The 16,035-nt window shown below is 38.4% G+C and overlaps 1 protein-coding gene across 6 annotated transcripts in view; it reads left to right on the top strand.

The window, feature by feature from the left end:
* The window catches only part of CEP63 (centrosomal protein 63kDa), a 41,357-nt gene that overhangs the window by 12,207 nt on the left and 13,115 nt on the right, over positions 1-16,035 (top strand). For 5 of the 6 annotated variants that reach the window (XM_012724908.1, XM_004682183.2, XM_012724905.1 and 2 more), the window contains 5 exons: positions 5,739-5,834; positions 7,017-7,139; positions 8,983-9,096; positions 14,280-14,513; positions 15,039-15,175. In XM_012724908.1, the coding sequence (XP_012580362.1) occupies positions 5,739-5,834; positions 7,017-7,139; positions 8,983-9,096; positions 14,280-14,513; positions 15,039-15,175 (704 nt within the window). The remainder of the gene's footprint in view (positions 1-5,738; positions 5,835-7,016; positions 7,140-8,982; positions 9,097-14,279; positions 14,514-15,038; positions 15,176-16,035) is intronic. The other variant, XM_012724906.1, reaches the window with a different exon arrangement.

Raw genomic sequence — 16,035 nt, 5'->3', positions numbered from 1 at the left:
AAAAAAAAAATCTACTTAAAAAGAGTGCTAACAAAATAATGAAAGAATAACCATTCCAGGATCTGGATTAGGCCACAGAGTCAGGAGACAATCCCAGGGTTTGGGGTAGTTATTAGCTGAAGCTAGAGTAGGCAGCTGAGAGGCTGAAAGGTGAATGGGATTTTGATAACCTTAAGGAGCTAATAGAATAAATGACTTGGTGTCTAAGGTGGTCGGAGTTCCTTCTCACTTTGGGTAGGGACTCTGAAATACTGTCCCCTGGAATGAGGTTGGGCCAGAGGGAGAATGGGCCCTCTTGCAGTTGCCACTCAGCGGCAGACATTTTAGTCTTTGAAGTCAGGCACTTCTGTTCCCCACACGTTCCAAAGTTGCTAGGGCTTCGAGGAACTTGAAAGAAGTAAACTTCAATTTTTCTCCAAGGAAAAGATAATTTGGCAAATACAGGGCTTGATACCCACTAGAAAAGTTACCTCCCCATACACAAGGAGGCAAGACAACACAAATGAAATAAAGCAGAAGTTATTGAAGATACAAAGTGATCCAGAATAAATCTAAATTTTGGCATTACCTTACTCAGAATTTACAGTATTATTTCCTTTGCTCAAGGAGATAAGATAGAGCATTTCAAGAAAGAATTGAAAACTATTATTAAAATGTATGAAAATATAATATTGAAAAACAGAAAAGCTAAAGTTAAAGCCTTAAAGGTGAGACATAATTAGTAACCTGGAAGATAGAACAGAAAAAAATGTTCAGCGTACAGACAAAATGACAAGAAATATGAAAGAGAATAAGAAATTGATAACACAGTGAGAAAGTCTGAAATGTTTTTGGAAACCCTAAAGTAGTAAAAAAGTGAGAATGGGCAGAAACAATATTTGAAGTTAACTGAGATTTTACAAAAGTGAAGACGACCAAGTATTTAAGATGTGCAAAAACCTCAGGCAAGATAAATAATAAAAAGAAATTTTACTTAGGTTCAAAAATACAGACAAAACAAAGGGAACAAAAGATTATACACCAATTTCAAAAAATCATTTTATCTATAAATAGATCCTAAAGTCGATAAAACAGTGAAAGCTAGAGGACAACAGACTATCTATTGCCTTTTCCCCCTTGCCCATCCAGCACAATATACCCAGAATAAAAATGAATTAAAAAGACATTTGGATCAAAAAAAAAAAATGAAAGAATTTGTTCTTAGAAGACTTGAGCCAAGCAAATAGGAAGAAATAAAAAACAATAGTAAATGTGGTATAAATCTAAGTGACTGTTGACTCTATATAAACAGTGGCCTTACAAGTTACACTTACATGTAAAATTTTGCTGGTATTTGAAATGGACTAGTAAATGGAGTTGAAGTATTTCTATAGTCCTTGGGTTGCCTGTCAGTTGATAAAAATACTAATTGACTCTGGACTTAAGTTAGATCCATATTTCTATGTTGAGAGAAACATTACAAGTACATAGAGTGTATATCTTCCAGGCTAATGGGAGAAAACTTTTCCCAAAGAAGACAAGAAAAGAGTGTAAAGGAGCATAGAGTTTTGAGTATATTATAGGGCTCTATGCAAAGGACACAAAAACATTGATTCAAAAGGATACCTGTACACCTATGTTTATTACAACACTGTTTACAATAGGTAAAACCTGGAAACAATCCAAATGCCCAAAAATAGATGACTTGACCAAGAAGATGTGGTGTCTGTATGTACACAATGGAATACTAGTCAGGAATCAAAAAAGATAAACTCTTGCCATTTGCAGTAACATGGATGGAGTTAGAAAGGGTCATGTTCAGTGAAATAAGTCAGAAGACAAAAGAAAAATAATAGATGGTCTCACTTATAGTAGGAATATAGAGTAACCAAATAAGACATCAGGGAAAATAATAACAGTATAAAACTAAACAAAACAAACAATTATAACCAGAGACATCCTGTGGGGGAGGGGAAGAGAGTGAGGTGGGAGAGAGGGAGGAGCATAGGGAATTGTGGTGATGGTGCACAGGTGAATTGGGGGAGGAAACTGAGAGTGGGGAAGGGGTTGGGGAAGAACAACAAACATTGTTTAAAAATAAACAAGGAGTGCCCTCCCTGGTGGCACAGCAGTTTAAAGCACAGCACTAAGCAGCTAAAGCCACTTCAGCATGAGTTCGATCCCCACTCCACATGGCACAGCAGACCTCTCCTGACCCACCCACTGCTCCCCTCAGCTGTGTACTTTGTCAGTCTGCCTCTTCTGCTCCCCACTGTCTATGGTGAAGCCTCTCACCACCCCTGCACCTCTGGCCTGTGCCCCAGTTCTATATGTATAAATAAATCAATCTTAAAAAAAAGAACAATGATGTAAAATACATATAAAAAGAAAAAATAATGATGGGGTTCATTTGTTGGGGGGTTCAGTGAGTGAGATCTTTAGGTTCCCTCCAAGAAAACATTCAGCAGAGTTTCCCATTCAGTGGTACATGGCAAGATTAGTAAGGAAGAAAGATGCTTGCATAGATACAGACAGGCCAAGGCCACATTTTAAGGTTAATTAAGAAAAAGATATGCTGGCATAGATACAGGCAAGCAAAGTGCTGCCTTTGAAAGCGTCAAGTTTAAGAACAAGACACTGCACAGATGCAGGCAGTCTTGGGGACCTATGTTTTTTTTCAGGGCAAGGGATGTTCTTTTATAGGGTTCTTTGGGAGAGATTCATTTGTAAGTGGAATTTTATCTCTTGGGATTAGGTTGTGTTGGTCTTTTGTAACAGATATTCTTTTTTTGATTCTGCCTTAGAGCACTGGAAGATTCTATAACTGGTTTGACAACTGGTTAGTCATCCTTACACCCATCACTGGCTTTTGCCCTTGTGGGACTTTCATCTAAACTTTTCTACTGAGCTTCCATCAGTAGCACTTTATAAGAGGTAGATGTAAGTCCAAACAAGGCTGTCATGTGTAAATATATTAAAAAGCTTAGTTGAAAGATAACAGTTATCCAACTAGGCAACAATAATTAAACCCAGCTATTTGGTTTTTATAAAGATATAGCCAAGTGAGAAGTAAATGCTAAAATAAAAATATATGCCACACAGACACTCTGCATAAAAAGATGGTGTACCAGCCCTCCCTGGTGGCGCAGGGGGTTAAAGCACAGCACTGAGAAGCCAAAACCGCTTCCGCATGAGTTCGATTCCCGCCTGCCCCGGAGGTGACCACATGGTGTGGCAGACCTCTCCTGGCCTGCCCGCTGCTCCCCTCAGCAGTGTACTTCGTTGATCTGCCTGTTCTGTTCCCCACTCTGCCTCTGGTGAAGCCTCTCACCGCCCCTGAGCCTCTGGCCTGTACCCCAGTTCCGTATGAATAAGTAAATAAATCTTAAGAAAAAAAAAAAAAAAAGATGGTGTACCTATATTCACATTTGAAAAAGTATACCTGAAGCAGTCAATGAACATAACTGAAGGTGAACAGAGAAACGTTACATATGAAACTTGCATCTCGGTCTCGGTGGTGGCGGGCACCTTATCTTCTTTGCTCACTGATTTCATCCTGTATGACATACAGCTTCCTGAATACTGCCAGCACCCGCCGCACTTTCCTGCCTTACTCCCTGACCTTTTTTCCCCTCTCAGTCTTTCTTGCTGCACCCTCTCCAAAAAGCAAAAACAAAAAACCCTGAAATTGCAGAGCAAGCCTCAAGCCATAGGACTAGAATTGATGGAAAAATTCTGCATTTTGTCATCCTTTTGAGGGGGAATTCTGTAATACCTTTTATTTGACTCCTTGGTGAATTTCCAGTGGAATTTAGCTGCTTACTGCAAAACAGCTGTTACAGCACCCTTCCCTGGGTCACTCATGCTTCCTGTGATTATGTCCAATTATAAGCTCTATGCCTCAGTGTATCCATTCCAGGACACTTCAACCAAAATGAAATCTAAATTTGTTAAGTACCTAAAAAAATAGTTTTCAAAGGAATTTCTGTTCATCTCCATGTAAAAAGTGGTCAAACTAAAAGGAGAACAAATGAAATGCTAAAAAAGTTGGGGGTTTAACTCTCCTTTCTTAGTGAAAAAAGTGATAATGATAGTAAAAATATAGATATGAAAAAATTCCAAATTTGACCTGATTTATACATACAGAGCATCATTCAATAGGGCTGTGGGAATGCACGTGCTTTTTCTGTCACAAACAAAGCTGTATCCAAAATTGTTCATAGGCTCATCATAAAATAAATATCGACTTAGTTCAAATACTCAAAATCATAGAGTATATTCTCTGGATATAGTGGAAACAGGTTAGAAAAAGACACCTAGAAATTAAAAACCTTTTCATGCATTTCTGTGAATGTTTTTCTAAGTTTATTTACTGTTTAACTATAATGGAATTTTTAAAATAGAAGTTTTGCATTTTTACATAGTTTATCATCTTAAGTGACTTTTTATTAGTTTTAAGCTTAGAATTTTCCTCCTACCCACAAATACAGTAAATCTTCACTTAGATTTTTTTAAAGTAGTTTTCTTTTCCTGTTTCCCAATTATAATCATTCTGCTAACTTGAACTTCAGAATCACTTTTTCAAATAAAAAAAAAAAAGCCTACCAGAATAATTAATTGGAATTGCATTAGCTCCTTGTTTTACAAGTTTATTTCTGCTTTTTAAAAAATTACCATTTTTACGGGGGATGGGGGGAGAGAAATGCACGGGATTATGGTGATGGCACACGGGTGATTTGGTGATGGGAAACCCGCGGGGATTATAATCGAGATGGGGAAAAAAATGTACAAATTATGCAAAAATAAACTTTTGTAATAAAAAAATTACCATTTTTTTTATTGTGATTGAGATTACTTCCTCCTATTTCCCATCCTTTTCCCCCTTACTCATCAATGATGAAATTATAGCTGGTTATGGAGATGTTTGGAGAAACACTGATGGACACTGATGGAGGTGAGGACTTGACCTGAACTAGCTGTGGCTGGTATCAAATCACTGAGAAATGGGTTAGGACACAGTCCTGACTCTGGTTAGTAGAAATGGTTTCTCTGAAATGAGGTAAATGGTAAAGTAGTACAGGACTACTACTGTCTTTCCACCTTTTATCACTGTTTCGCACTTTGATCTATTGAACTGACTCTTGAAGTCACATTTTGGTTTAATATTACAATTGCAAGGTTCATGCAACTTTTTTTTTTTAAAAAGATATATTTATTTATTCGTACAGAACTGGGGTACAGGCCAGAGATGCGGAGGCTGAGAGGTTTCATCAGAGCCAGAGTGGGGAGCATAACAGGCAGATCGACAAAGTACACTGCTGAGGGGAGCAGCGGGTGGGTCAGGAGAGGTCTGCCAGGCCATGTGGTCACCTCCGGGGCAGGCGGGAATCGAACTCATGCTGAAGTGGCTTTAGCTTCTTAGTGCTGTGCTTTAACCCGCTGTGCCACCAGGGAGAGCCTCATACGACTTTTTAATCTTAGGTTTTTCATGAGGTGTTTAGTATAAAGAATTGAGGAAAATAAATCAGTCAGTGAGAGCCAGTTTTCACTTAAATCTTGAAATTATAAACCATTATTTGTCCTCTGGTAGTATAATAGATTACTAAATAAGTAGATAATTCACTTCCTGAAAAGTGAGCTACTTTGTGCTTTTAAAAACTTGTATTTACAGATAAGTACAAAGATTATTTACTATTCTTATGTTTCAGGGATATTGTTTCACTGCTAATAATAAAAAATTCTACCATTTCTGTTTCTAGGTTGGAATGCTGCATCAGCAATTAGGAGAACAAGAAAAAATTAAGCAAGAGATGGCCATAGAGTACAAGCAGGAGTTAAAGAAGCTACATGAAGAAGTGAGATTTTAATTTTATTATGTGTTGTATAATTCTTTCTCTAATCCTTGCAGATTTGTTAGGGTACCCATTTCAACTTTGTAGAGTGGGAAGAATATATTACATGGGAGGGATCAGGGATGGAAATCTCTTTCTCTATTCTTAAATCCAGGCAAAGAATCTTGCCTAATTATATGTTTATACCTAGTGCAGGGATTATAAAATGTGTTTCTTGGCTGAGGACCTGAAAGAAATAGAGCTGTTTTTCATATAGTACTGTGAATTATTAATACCAAAACTTAATAGCAAATATTTTAATTAAGAGGTAAATCGGGGCCCTCCTGTTGGCGCAGCGGGTTAAAGCACAGTACTAAGAACCTTAAACCACTTCCGCATGAGTTCGATCCCCACCCCGGAGGTGATCCACATGGTGTGGCAGACCCCTCCTGACCCGCCCGCTGCTCCCCTCAGCAGTGTACTTCATCGATCTCCCTGCTCTGCTCCCCACTCTGTCTCTGGTGGGTTCTCTCACCCTCCACATCTCTGGCCTATACCCCAGTTCTGTATGAATAAACAAATAAATCTTTAAAAAAAAAAAAAAGAGGTAAATTGGTTCTAGATTTTAAATATTGGAGGATTGAAAAATATTAGAAATATTTTGGCATAAATAAAAAGTTATGTCCATTAACTTAATTTAGTCTTCAGTCTGGAAAAAATAACTGTATTTTATAAGTTTATTTTTATATCATTTTGTACATTTTTTTTTTATCTCAATTGTAATCCCCGTGGGTTTCCCATCACCAAGTCACCCATGTGCCATCACCATAGTCCAGTGCACTTCCCTTAACTGCATTTAGTTTTATTTTATTCCAAAGTATTCCTTTCCTGCTGTGGGCTGTGTCGCTGTCCACGAAATGGACAGTTGTAATGAAAATTAAGGTTTTGTTTAAAACTTTGTTTCAGACTTTTTGTTCTAAATTCTGTTTTTCCCCTCCTTTTTTTCTTTGACTCAATATATTTGTTTTCTAGTGCTTATTTTTTACATGTAGTTTTGAATTGCATTTTATTTTGCAAATTAACTTAATCTTGTTCTCTTTCACTGGTACTATTTAGCAGTGTTCTTGCTTTCATAATATCAATTTGTTCTCCTATCACTGTTTATGAATTCTTAAATTTTAAGTCTGGAAATATCTATGTCTACAGTTAGGCAGATTGAAGAAAAGCTATGAAAAGCTACAGAAAAAGCATATAAGGGACTTCAGAGGAAACACCAAAAATCACAGGGAAGATCGGTCTGAAATTGAGAGGTTAACTGGAAAAATAGAGGTATGGTCATAGTAATAATTTGTTCCTAGTGATTGTTAGCCTTCATGTAAGAAAATGCTCTTTGTAATAGTGCTATTTCCTACACCAATTTCTGCCATCTCCAGGACTACCTCTGAGTTATTTCAAAGGTAGGAGACCAATCTCCTGTACAACATGTCATCTCCTGGTCCATGGTGTCGATGGGTTACTAGGTATCAATGGTTCTCAACAGGGGAATATTACCCTTAGAGGGCTTTTAGAACTAAGTGGAGATTTTTTTTTTAATGATTGGTAGTAAAACTGGTCTAGGCACTAGGGACCAGCATGCTAAGCCTGCCTAGGATTGTCTATATAGGAAGGATTAATGTGTTCCAAATGCCAATACTGAGAAATAGTGGTCACCAGTTACTAGTAGTTCTCTGTGGGCAGTGTCCTTGTCTTATTTATTCCTTACAGAATAGGGGCTTAGTAGAGTTGAAATTTCCTGGCCATTTGTACAGAGAAGTCTGCATACCAGTTTGTGACCCTTAGTTCTCACTTATGTATACTAAGCCGCTTGCGTTGTTCTTTGCTGACTTTGTTTTTACTGAGAGTAACTCCAGGAATGTTACATGTACTGATTATCTTATGGACTTAAGGGGAGGTGTTGGGTCCACACAGCCAAGAGGAGGAGGAGGAGCATCATACAGTTGTCCCACTTTTCCCTCTGAGCATACCACTCCCCTCTTGTGTCTGTGCCACAGTGTGCCTGATTCTCCTAGAGTCCTCTCTGGACTCTGAGCAGTAGGGCACCCAGTAGCATGCCATGGGGCTGAAGAACCTGCATTTATGTAGCCTCCCAAGCTGAATTCAATAAGCATTGTTCAACATCTTTGTATGATTACTTATGATGTTTTTACACAGAAGGACCTATTTCCCACAAATGCCGATATATAATCGCAGTCTAGATTGTTATTTCTGTGTTCAGTATTCTTTGACATCTGCATACTTCTGTACATTTGAAGAATTTAGAACCAGAGCTCTACACATCTACTGTTTTTCCACCAGCCCTCTTCAGTGATACCTGGGTGTTTATCCCCAAACCCTTCATCTTTTTGCTTTGCTTTTCATTCTACCTCAAAACTCCATCTTTGATTTCATTCATCAGCCTAAACCACCAACCAGTGTACATACAACGATAGTCACTGTTTTCTGATCCCTGAGTTACTTCCTCCTCACATTTTAGTTCCCAGTTCATTGTTTCTCTCGCCTCAACATAATTCACCATGATTCTTCAGGATTTCAGTATCCTCCTCTTTGCTACAGAAATAATTTCCTACCTTTTATCTCCCATCTCCAGTTTGATGTTTGAAACTATCTCAAACAAAGGTCCTGATATTCTCTTGGTTTCTGAGTTTTAGAAACTGAAAAGTAAGAATTGGACAAGCAAGGGGCTTTGCTGAACATTTATTTGCTTCCTGAGTTGGAATATCAAGAAGTTGAATGATGAGAGATATCTATAATCCTATATTAAAATTTCAATTACCTCAGCATCAATTTTCTTAAAAAAAAAAATGACTAGAATATTTAACAACCTTTAGGTGGCAGCAAATCTATGAGAATCATCATGGACCCAGTATTTAGCATCTTTGTTTCATATGCTTCACCATTAGGGTGTTAAAGTTAGGTATCTGGAGGCACAGTATGTAAGGAATCCAGTGTACCTCTATAGCTCTGTCAGCTAAGTGGGTAATGGGGCTCCTGCTGTGGAGAAAGGTGCCAGTGTACCCAGGGACTTGGAGAAAAATTAAAGTAAAAAGTGAATCTCAAAGTAGTACAGCAAGGGGAAGCACTTAGAAGTTAAGTACCTTAATTGCTTCTTCAGGAATTTCGTCAGAAATCACTGGACTGGGAGAAGCAACGCTTGATTTATCAGCAACAGGTATCATCTCTGGAGGCACAAAGGAAGGCTCTCGCTGAACAATCAGAGATAATTCAGGTAGGTTAAGACATTTTAAAATAATGAGAGGCAGAATGGTTTTGATTAAATTTGAATCACCTAAATGTAGTATATGTTTGCTCTCTCATATCTCTCATATCTTCATACCCACTTGCTCCTTTGCTTGCTTATTCTCCCCCTTGGCTCCCTCATTCCTGCTCTCCTCACATCCTCTTCACTGTCTTGCTTTCTCATGTCCATTCCATGTTTAAGTCATGTTCATTCTCTTAATTCTGCATTCTGCCTCTCTCCCTCTCTCTGCCTTCCCTTCTCTCTGTCAGCTTTTCCATTTCTTCCTGCCTCTGTGATTGGGTCTGTGGCTTCCTTGTTCTGGCTGTTTCTGACTTGCCTTGATCTGCTTCTGTGGCTTGCTCCATTTCTGTGACAGAGGAGTGCATTGTCTGAGGTGCCTCACTTGGCCTGGGAGCAGCTACCCTGCTTTCTTTGCACACAGATACTGAGTGATAAACACTGCATTGGTGCACACACTAAAAGCGTGCAGGTTAAGGTGATGTTGGGGAGGTTCAGCAAGCTGGGTTCCACCTCTGTGCTCCCTCTCACCCAGTCTGTTCCGCACAGGATTCTGTGTAAGATTTCTTCCTGGGAAAAAAGTTTATATTTGAAAAGTTTGGAGACAGTTGAGTGCCTGGCAGTTATTGTGGATAATAGCTCTTTGAGACACTGGGCCTAGGCCTGTGGTGCTCTTTGTAGGTCAAATCACTGCCAAGGCAGAGGCAGATGCAGCAATAAGGTCTCTGTAAAGGTCTGAGGAGATCTGGAAGTCTGTGAAGGTCTGCAGAGTCTGTGAAGGTCTGTGACACATCTGTGGAGGTCCTCTGAACCCTCTTCTTGAGCTGTCTAAAGACTCCTCTTCACAGGCTGTCTGCTAAATGTCTTAACCTCACTTTTATCCTGCTTATATCCTCTTCATGGTTCTTATTTTACAAGTTTGACTGGACTGTCCCTTCACAGTACTGTAGGAATCTGGTTTTAAAAAAATTGGTTCTTTATGGCAGAACCTTGATTTGTAGTTTATACAAACACTAATTGTCTTTTTGACTTCTCCCCTTCATGGGCATGATGGAGCATGTACTTTATGTGACCATAATATACAGTTGGGTTCTATACCGAATACAAGATTGAAATCTGCAGCATATAGGCTTGCCAGAGACATTACAACTTAAGTTTTTAAGATAAAATTGTGTACCTTTAAAAAAACAGTGCCAAATTGGGGGACAGGTCACTATAGGTTCTCACCCATGTGCTCACAATTGCAGGATCATTTCAGGCTAAGTGTGCACCTGTGGGGTTTATTTGCAAAAGTTGTTTCACCCTAGGTAGTGTCCACAGTGTTCAACACAAAGCCCAAAACAAAGCCACTTATGCAAGATGGTACTGTCTTTGTCAATGAGGGAGTTGGTGGTATACTGTAAGCTGTGTACCAGGCACCATTTTACAGTGGCTGCTAAAGGGGATCACTGGTGGGGCTGCTGAGGTGACCTGCAGCAGCATACAGCAATGGTCAAAGGTTGGGCTGAACACAACAGATTCTGGTTGAGACTATGCCAGCCTTCACGGCATTAGGAGGTATTGCTCAATGATCCAGAAGTAGTGGACAACTCTCAGAGGTGGCCAGACACAGAGTGCTGATCAGTAGTGCCAGTCAGCGCTGGTCACCAGGAGGCAGTGCCAGAGACACCAGCATTACAGCTCTTTGTGTGCTGTTGGCATAATTCAACAGAAAATAGCTCTTTGAGACACTGGGCCTAAGCCTGTGGTGCTCTTTGCAGGCCAAATCACTGCCAAGGCAGAGGCAGATGCAGCAATAAGGTCTCTGCAAAGGTCTGAGGAGGTCTGGAAGTCTATGAAGGTCTGCAGAGTCTGTGAAGGTCTGTGACACATCTGTGGAGGTCCTCTGAACCCTCTTCTTGAGCTGTCTAAAGACTCCTCTTTACAGGCTGTCTGCTAAAAGTCTTAACCTCACTTTTATCCTGCTTATATCCTCTTCATGGTTCTTATTTTACAGGCCTGACTGGATTGTTTTTCAATGTTAAGTATTTGGCTGTTACCAGTTAAGCACCAGTCAGCTGGCTCCATTTTCAGGTTGTGTAATGAACTCAAAGGCTTGAATGAATCTGGAGGGCTTGGACCTGATTGGTCCATTGGACTTTGTATTTAATTGGTCCATTTGATGAGTCCCAGGGGATGCAGAGAAGGCTATTGCTGGTAGTCCAGCCTGTTGGGCTGCCCCCCTCCCTTCAGCTTCAGGAAATCATAGGACTGAAGCTGTCCCAGTGGGGCCCAGTGTTCCTCGTGTGGCTCTGAACCAGGAGCTACAGGGTTTGGGGATCATCTCTGCTGCCAGAGCCCCAGGGTTTGCTTACTGTGGGGTGAAAAACCAATATTACCTTCTGTTGGAGTGAATTTGGGGTTGCCTGCAGATGTTGAATATTGGGGCCAGCTGCTAGAGGCCCACTTGCAATGGGGCTGTGTCAGGGGCTGCCTGCAGGTGGGCTGAGCAGCATGTATCAGCATCAACAAAGATGCCATGCCCTGCCATGCAGGCAGCATGGCCCAGGTGGAGGCCCTGTAACAGTTTTACTTACAGTTGCTTATGTCCCTATTCAATGTCCAGATGTTGGATTAGAATTTGTGAAAGCTGGAGTTGGTAGCTAAAGACCAGTATAGCTAGAATAGCCTAAAACTTATCTGAGTCTGTAGGAACTATATTCTACAGGTCTATGAGATAGCTACTAAACTATTCTATTTGTGTGTACCTCAGTAGGTATATCATTGAATGAAACTAATTTGAGATGCACTATGTTTGACTAAATTTTCAGTTGTTGACAGAACCAATCCTTCCTTCTTCTAAGCATGACTTTCCTTAAAGAACAAAATTTCACTGTTCCTCAATCACCTGGTCCCACCCTCAATGTAAAATCCCCTTTTCCTAATAGAGTTTTTTTCTTTTTGTTGAATTGTGTTTATTAATTTTTGTATAATAGTCTTTATCAGGTATGTCTTGTACAGATATTTTTCCCCAGTCTGTCTTGCCTTCTCATTCTCTTGACATTGACAAGCAGAAGTTTTTAATTTACTTTTCAGTCTATCAATTTATTTCTTTCAAGGAACATACCTGCAGTGTTGTATTTAAAAAATTTTCTCCATATTCATGGTCATCTAGGTTTTCTATTATAGTATAGGAGTTTTATACCTTTGCATTCTGTATTTAGAGCTATGATCTATTTGGAGTTAATTTTTTTTTCTTCATTTTTTTTTTAAATTTTATAACAGTTTATTTTTATATCGTTTTGTACAATTTTTTTTCCATCTCAATTATAATCCCCACGAGTTTCCCATCACCAAGTCACCCGTGTGCCATCACCATAATCCCGTGCATTTCCCTCCCTCCCCCCACCCCCATTTTTGATCCCATTCCCCACTCCACCCCCACAAAATGTCTCTGGTATATGGTGGTTCATTATTTTTGTTATTTTCTCGCCTGGTCCATTATACTCCTGCTATGAGTGAAACCATCCGGTATTTTTCTTTCTCTTTCTGGTTTATCTCGCTAAGCATGATCTTTTCCAGCTCCATCCAAGTTGCTGCAAAAGACATGTATTTCTCTTTTTTGGTTGCTGAGTAATATTCCATTGTATATATGTACCACATCTTTTTAATCCAGTCATCTACTTTTGGGCATTTGGGCTGCTTCCATGTTTTTCCAATTGTAAATAAAGCAGCAATAAACATGGGGGTGCAGGTATCTTTTTCAATCAGTATTTTTGTGTCTTTTGGGTAGAAACCTAGGAGTGGGATTGCCGGGTTGTAGGGAAGCTCCGTGTTTAGCAGTTTGAGGAACCTTATTTGAAGTTAATTTTTATGAAGGTTGTAAGTTCTGTGTAGATTCATTTTTCTTGCATGTAGGTGTTCAGTTATCCCATTGCCATTTGTTCCAGAGACTGTCATTGCTCCATTGTGTTGCCTTTGCTCCTTTATAAAAAAATCAGTTTTCTATACAATTGAGATGGGAAAAAAATGTACAAAATGATGTAAAAGTAAACTGTTTTAAAATAAAAAAAAATTGGATTCGGTAGCAAAGACTACAATGTCAGAAATTTTTCATATGCAATTTTACCTCATCCACACTGATGGAGTAGTGTGACGATGGGGACAGGTGATATGAATATCTATTAGAGCTTTATTGCTAAAAAAAAAGTGATAACAATAAATGTCTTGAGAAGCAAAAAAAAAAAATCAGTTTTCTCTATTCATGGAGTCTACTTCTAGGTTCTTTATTCTGTTCCATTTATCTATTTGTCTATTCATTTTGCCACTGTCTCAATGGTGTAACTTCATAGCAGTTTATGAAGAGAGAGAGTCATTCAGCCTTATTTTTTGCATTCAATATTGTGTTGACTATTTTGGTCTTTTGCTACTTTCATATAAACTTTAATATCAGTTTATCAATATCTATAAAATTACTTCCTGGGATTTTGGTTGGTATTGTGTTGAATCTGTTCAGTGCATTAGAAAGAACTGATCTTGATGATACTGAGTCTTCTAACAATGAACAAGTAATACCTTTTTATTTATGTAAGCTTTGTAGTTTACCTCAAAGATCTGTATACATTTTTTAGATTTGTACTTAGATATTCCATCTTTTCAATTAATATAAATGGTATTGTGTTTATAATTTCTAATTCCAGAAGTTCACTGTTGGTATATAAGAGATTAACTTTTAGATATTAACCTTGTATCCCACAATCTTGTTGAAAATGCTTATTAATTTCACAAGTCTTTTTTGGTGGGTTTTACAGATTTTCTACATAGATGATTATATTATATTATTTGTGAACAAAGACAGTTTTATTTGATTACCTTTTAGTTCCTTTTCTTGCCTTATTGGACTCAAGGACTCTACTGTGATGTTGAAATGGAACAGTAAGAGATATCCTTACCTTATATCTATCTTATTGGAAAACTTTAATTTCATGATGCTAGTTATAGGGCTTTTGTAGATATTTTTACTAAGTTGAGAAACTTCTCCTTTCTGTTTAGGTTATATCATTGATGGATTATTATATATATTTTAATAAGATAATTAATGTTTTATGGAAGTACAACCCAGTTTCCTTATTCATTCATTATTCTTATTTCACTTTACCTATTTGTGTTTTAAGGCTCAGCTTGCCAATCGGAAACAGAAATTAGAGTCTGTGGAGCTATCTAGCCAGTCAGAAATTCAACACTTGAGCAGTAAGCTACAGCGGGCCAATGATACTATCTGTGCCAATGAATTGGAAATAGAACGCCTCACCATGAGGGTCAATGACTTGGTTGGAACTAATATGACTGTTATGCATGATCAGCAGCAAAAAGAAGAAAAATTGAGGGAATCAGAAAAACTGTTAGAGGTGTGCTTTAAAATTACTACAGTTGGGGGCCCTCCCTGGTGGCGCAGCGGGTTAAAGCACAGCACTAAGAAGCTTAAGCCACTTCCGCATGAGTTCGATTCCCGCCTGCCCCGGAGGTGACCACATGGCGTGGCAGACCTCTCCTGACCCGCCCACTGCTCCCTTCAGCAGTGTACTTCGTCAATCTGCCTGTTCTGCTCCCTACTCTGTCTCTGGTGAATCCTCTCACCCTCCGCATCTCTGGCCTGTACCCCAGTTATGTATGAATAAATAAATAAATCTTTAAAAAAAAAATTACTACAGTTGGGGAAATCTATATATGAGTGTTTCAGGAGAAATTAATTGGCCTAGAATTAGGTTCCAGAATCTGTGTTTTCTACCCTAATCTGCAGCCAGTGGATCAGCTATTAATAAGCTTTTTATAGTGTGCCCATTACATAACTTACAATCTGACTCTCTTGCTTCCTTTTCTCATGAAATAGATAAATGGAAAGAAATTCTGACATTTTTCTGAATATTTTGTAGGTTCTGCAGGAAGAAAAGAGAGAACTAAAGGCAGCTCTTCAGTCTCAAGAAAATTTCACCCGTGAGGCAAGAGTGCAAAAGGAGAAGCTACAAGCTAAATTAAAAACAGATACTCAACACACAGTAGACATAATAAGGTATATATATCTAATGTTAAATATTATTAATCCTAAACATTTGGTAGTTTGACATTAAGTAGCAGTTTCACTATTGCATAATCATAATTTTGTGTTTGATCATTATAGATTTTCTTATTCACTTTTAATTATTGAGTTGTTTTTTGACTTAATTTTTTATTTTTATTGATGTGATATTGATTTACAATCTTGTATGTGATTTACAAGTACAGGATCAAATTTGTATAATGTATAATATTGTATATGATTTAGAGGTACAGGGTCAAATGATGAATGGTTGGTTTATTTCTACTTCCAATTGTATCTCTAACCAAGAGAGTGATATTTAGAAAGTTAGAATTCCCTTGTTCAGTCTGGACCATTGGTGAATCTTCGTATGTGAATGGTAATCCCCATCTCCTGGAAGGCCTGTCATACTTGATAGAAAAGCTCATGATTCGTAGCTGCATATCATCTGTAACAGCCATGTGTTGAGATAGCCCTTTATTAAAAAATTGCCAGACTAATTTTATTTCTACATACAAATTATTGCTATGAGGTTTGGTGTAAAAGGTATCAGTATGTTCCTTTTTTTTTTTTTTTTGGTCAAATGCACATTTTTATTCTTGCCAGAACTCTCCTGTAACTTTTTAGTTTCTTTTACCTCTACTTACCAAGTGTCAACAAAGTGATTTTTGTCATTTTATCCTTCTCTTTTGAAAGCAGGCCAAAGTCCAGTTGAGGAGGCAAAAAAATCAACTGTTGTTGATTTTTTTGAGAAGCATCATCTTTTACCTTTTTACTTTCCCAGTGTTCTTTTTTGTAGAGTAAGCAAGAAGCTAAAGGCTTCCAAAGATTTCATTAAAAAACAGTTGGGAAAT

This window comes from Condylura cristata, unplaced genomic scaffold (genome assembly GCF_000260355.1).
Source record: "Condylura cristata isolate star-nosed mole 26May11 unplaced genomic scaffold, ConCri1.0 scaffold00014, whole genome shotgun sequence".
Taxonomy (NCBI): Eukaryota; Metazoa; Chordata; class Mammalia; order Eulipotyphla; family Talpidae; genus Condylura; species Condylura cristata.
The sequence above is the reverse complement of the archived record's forward strand: the minus strand, read 5'-3'. Positions and strand labels throughout refer to the sequence as shown.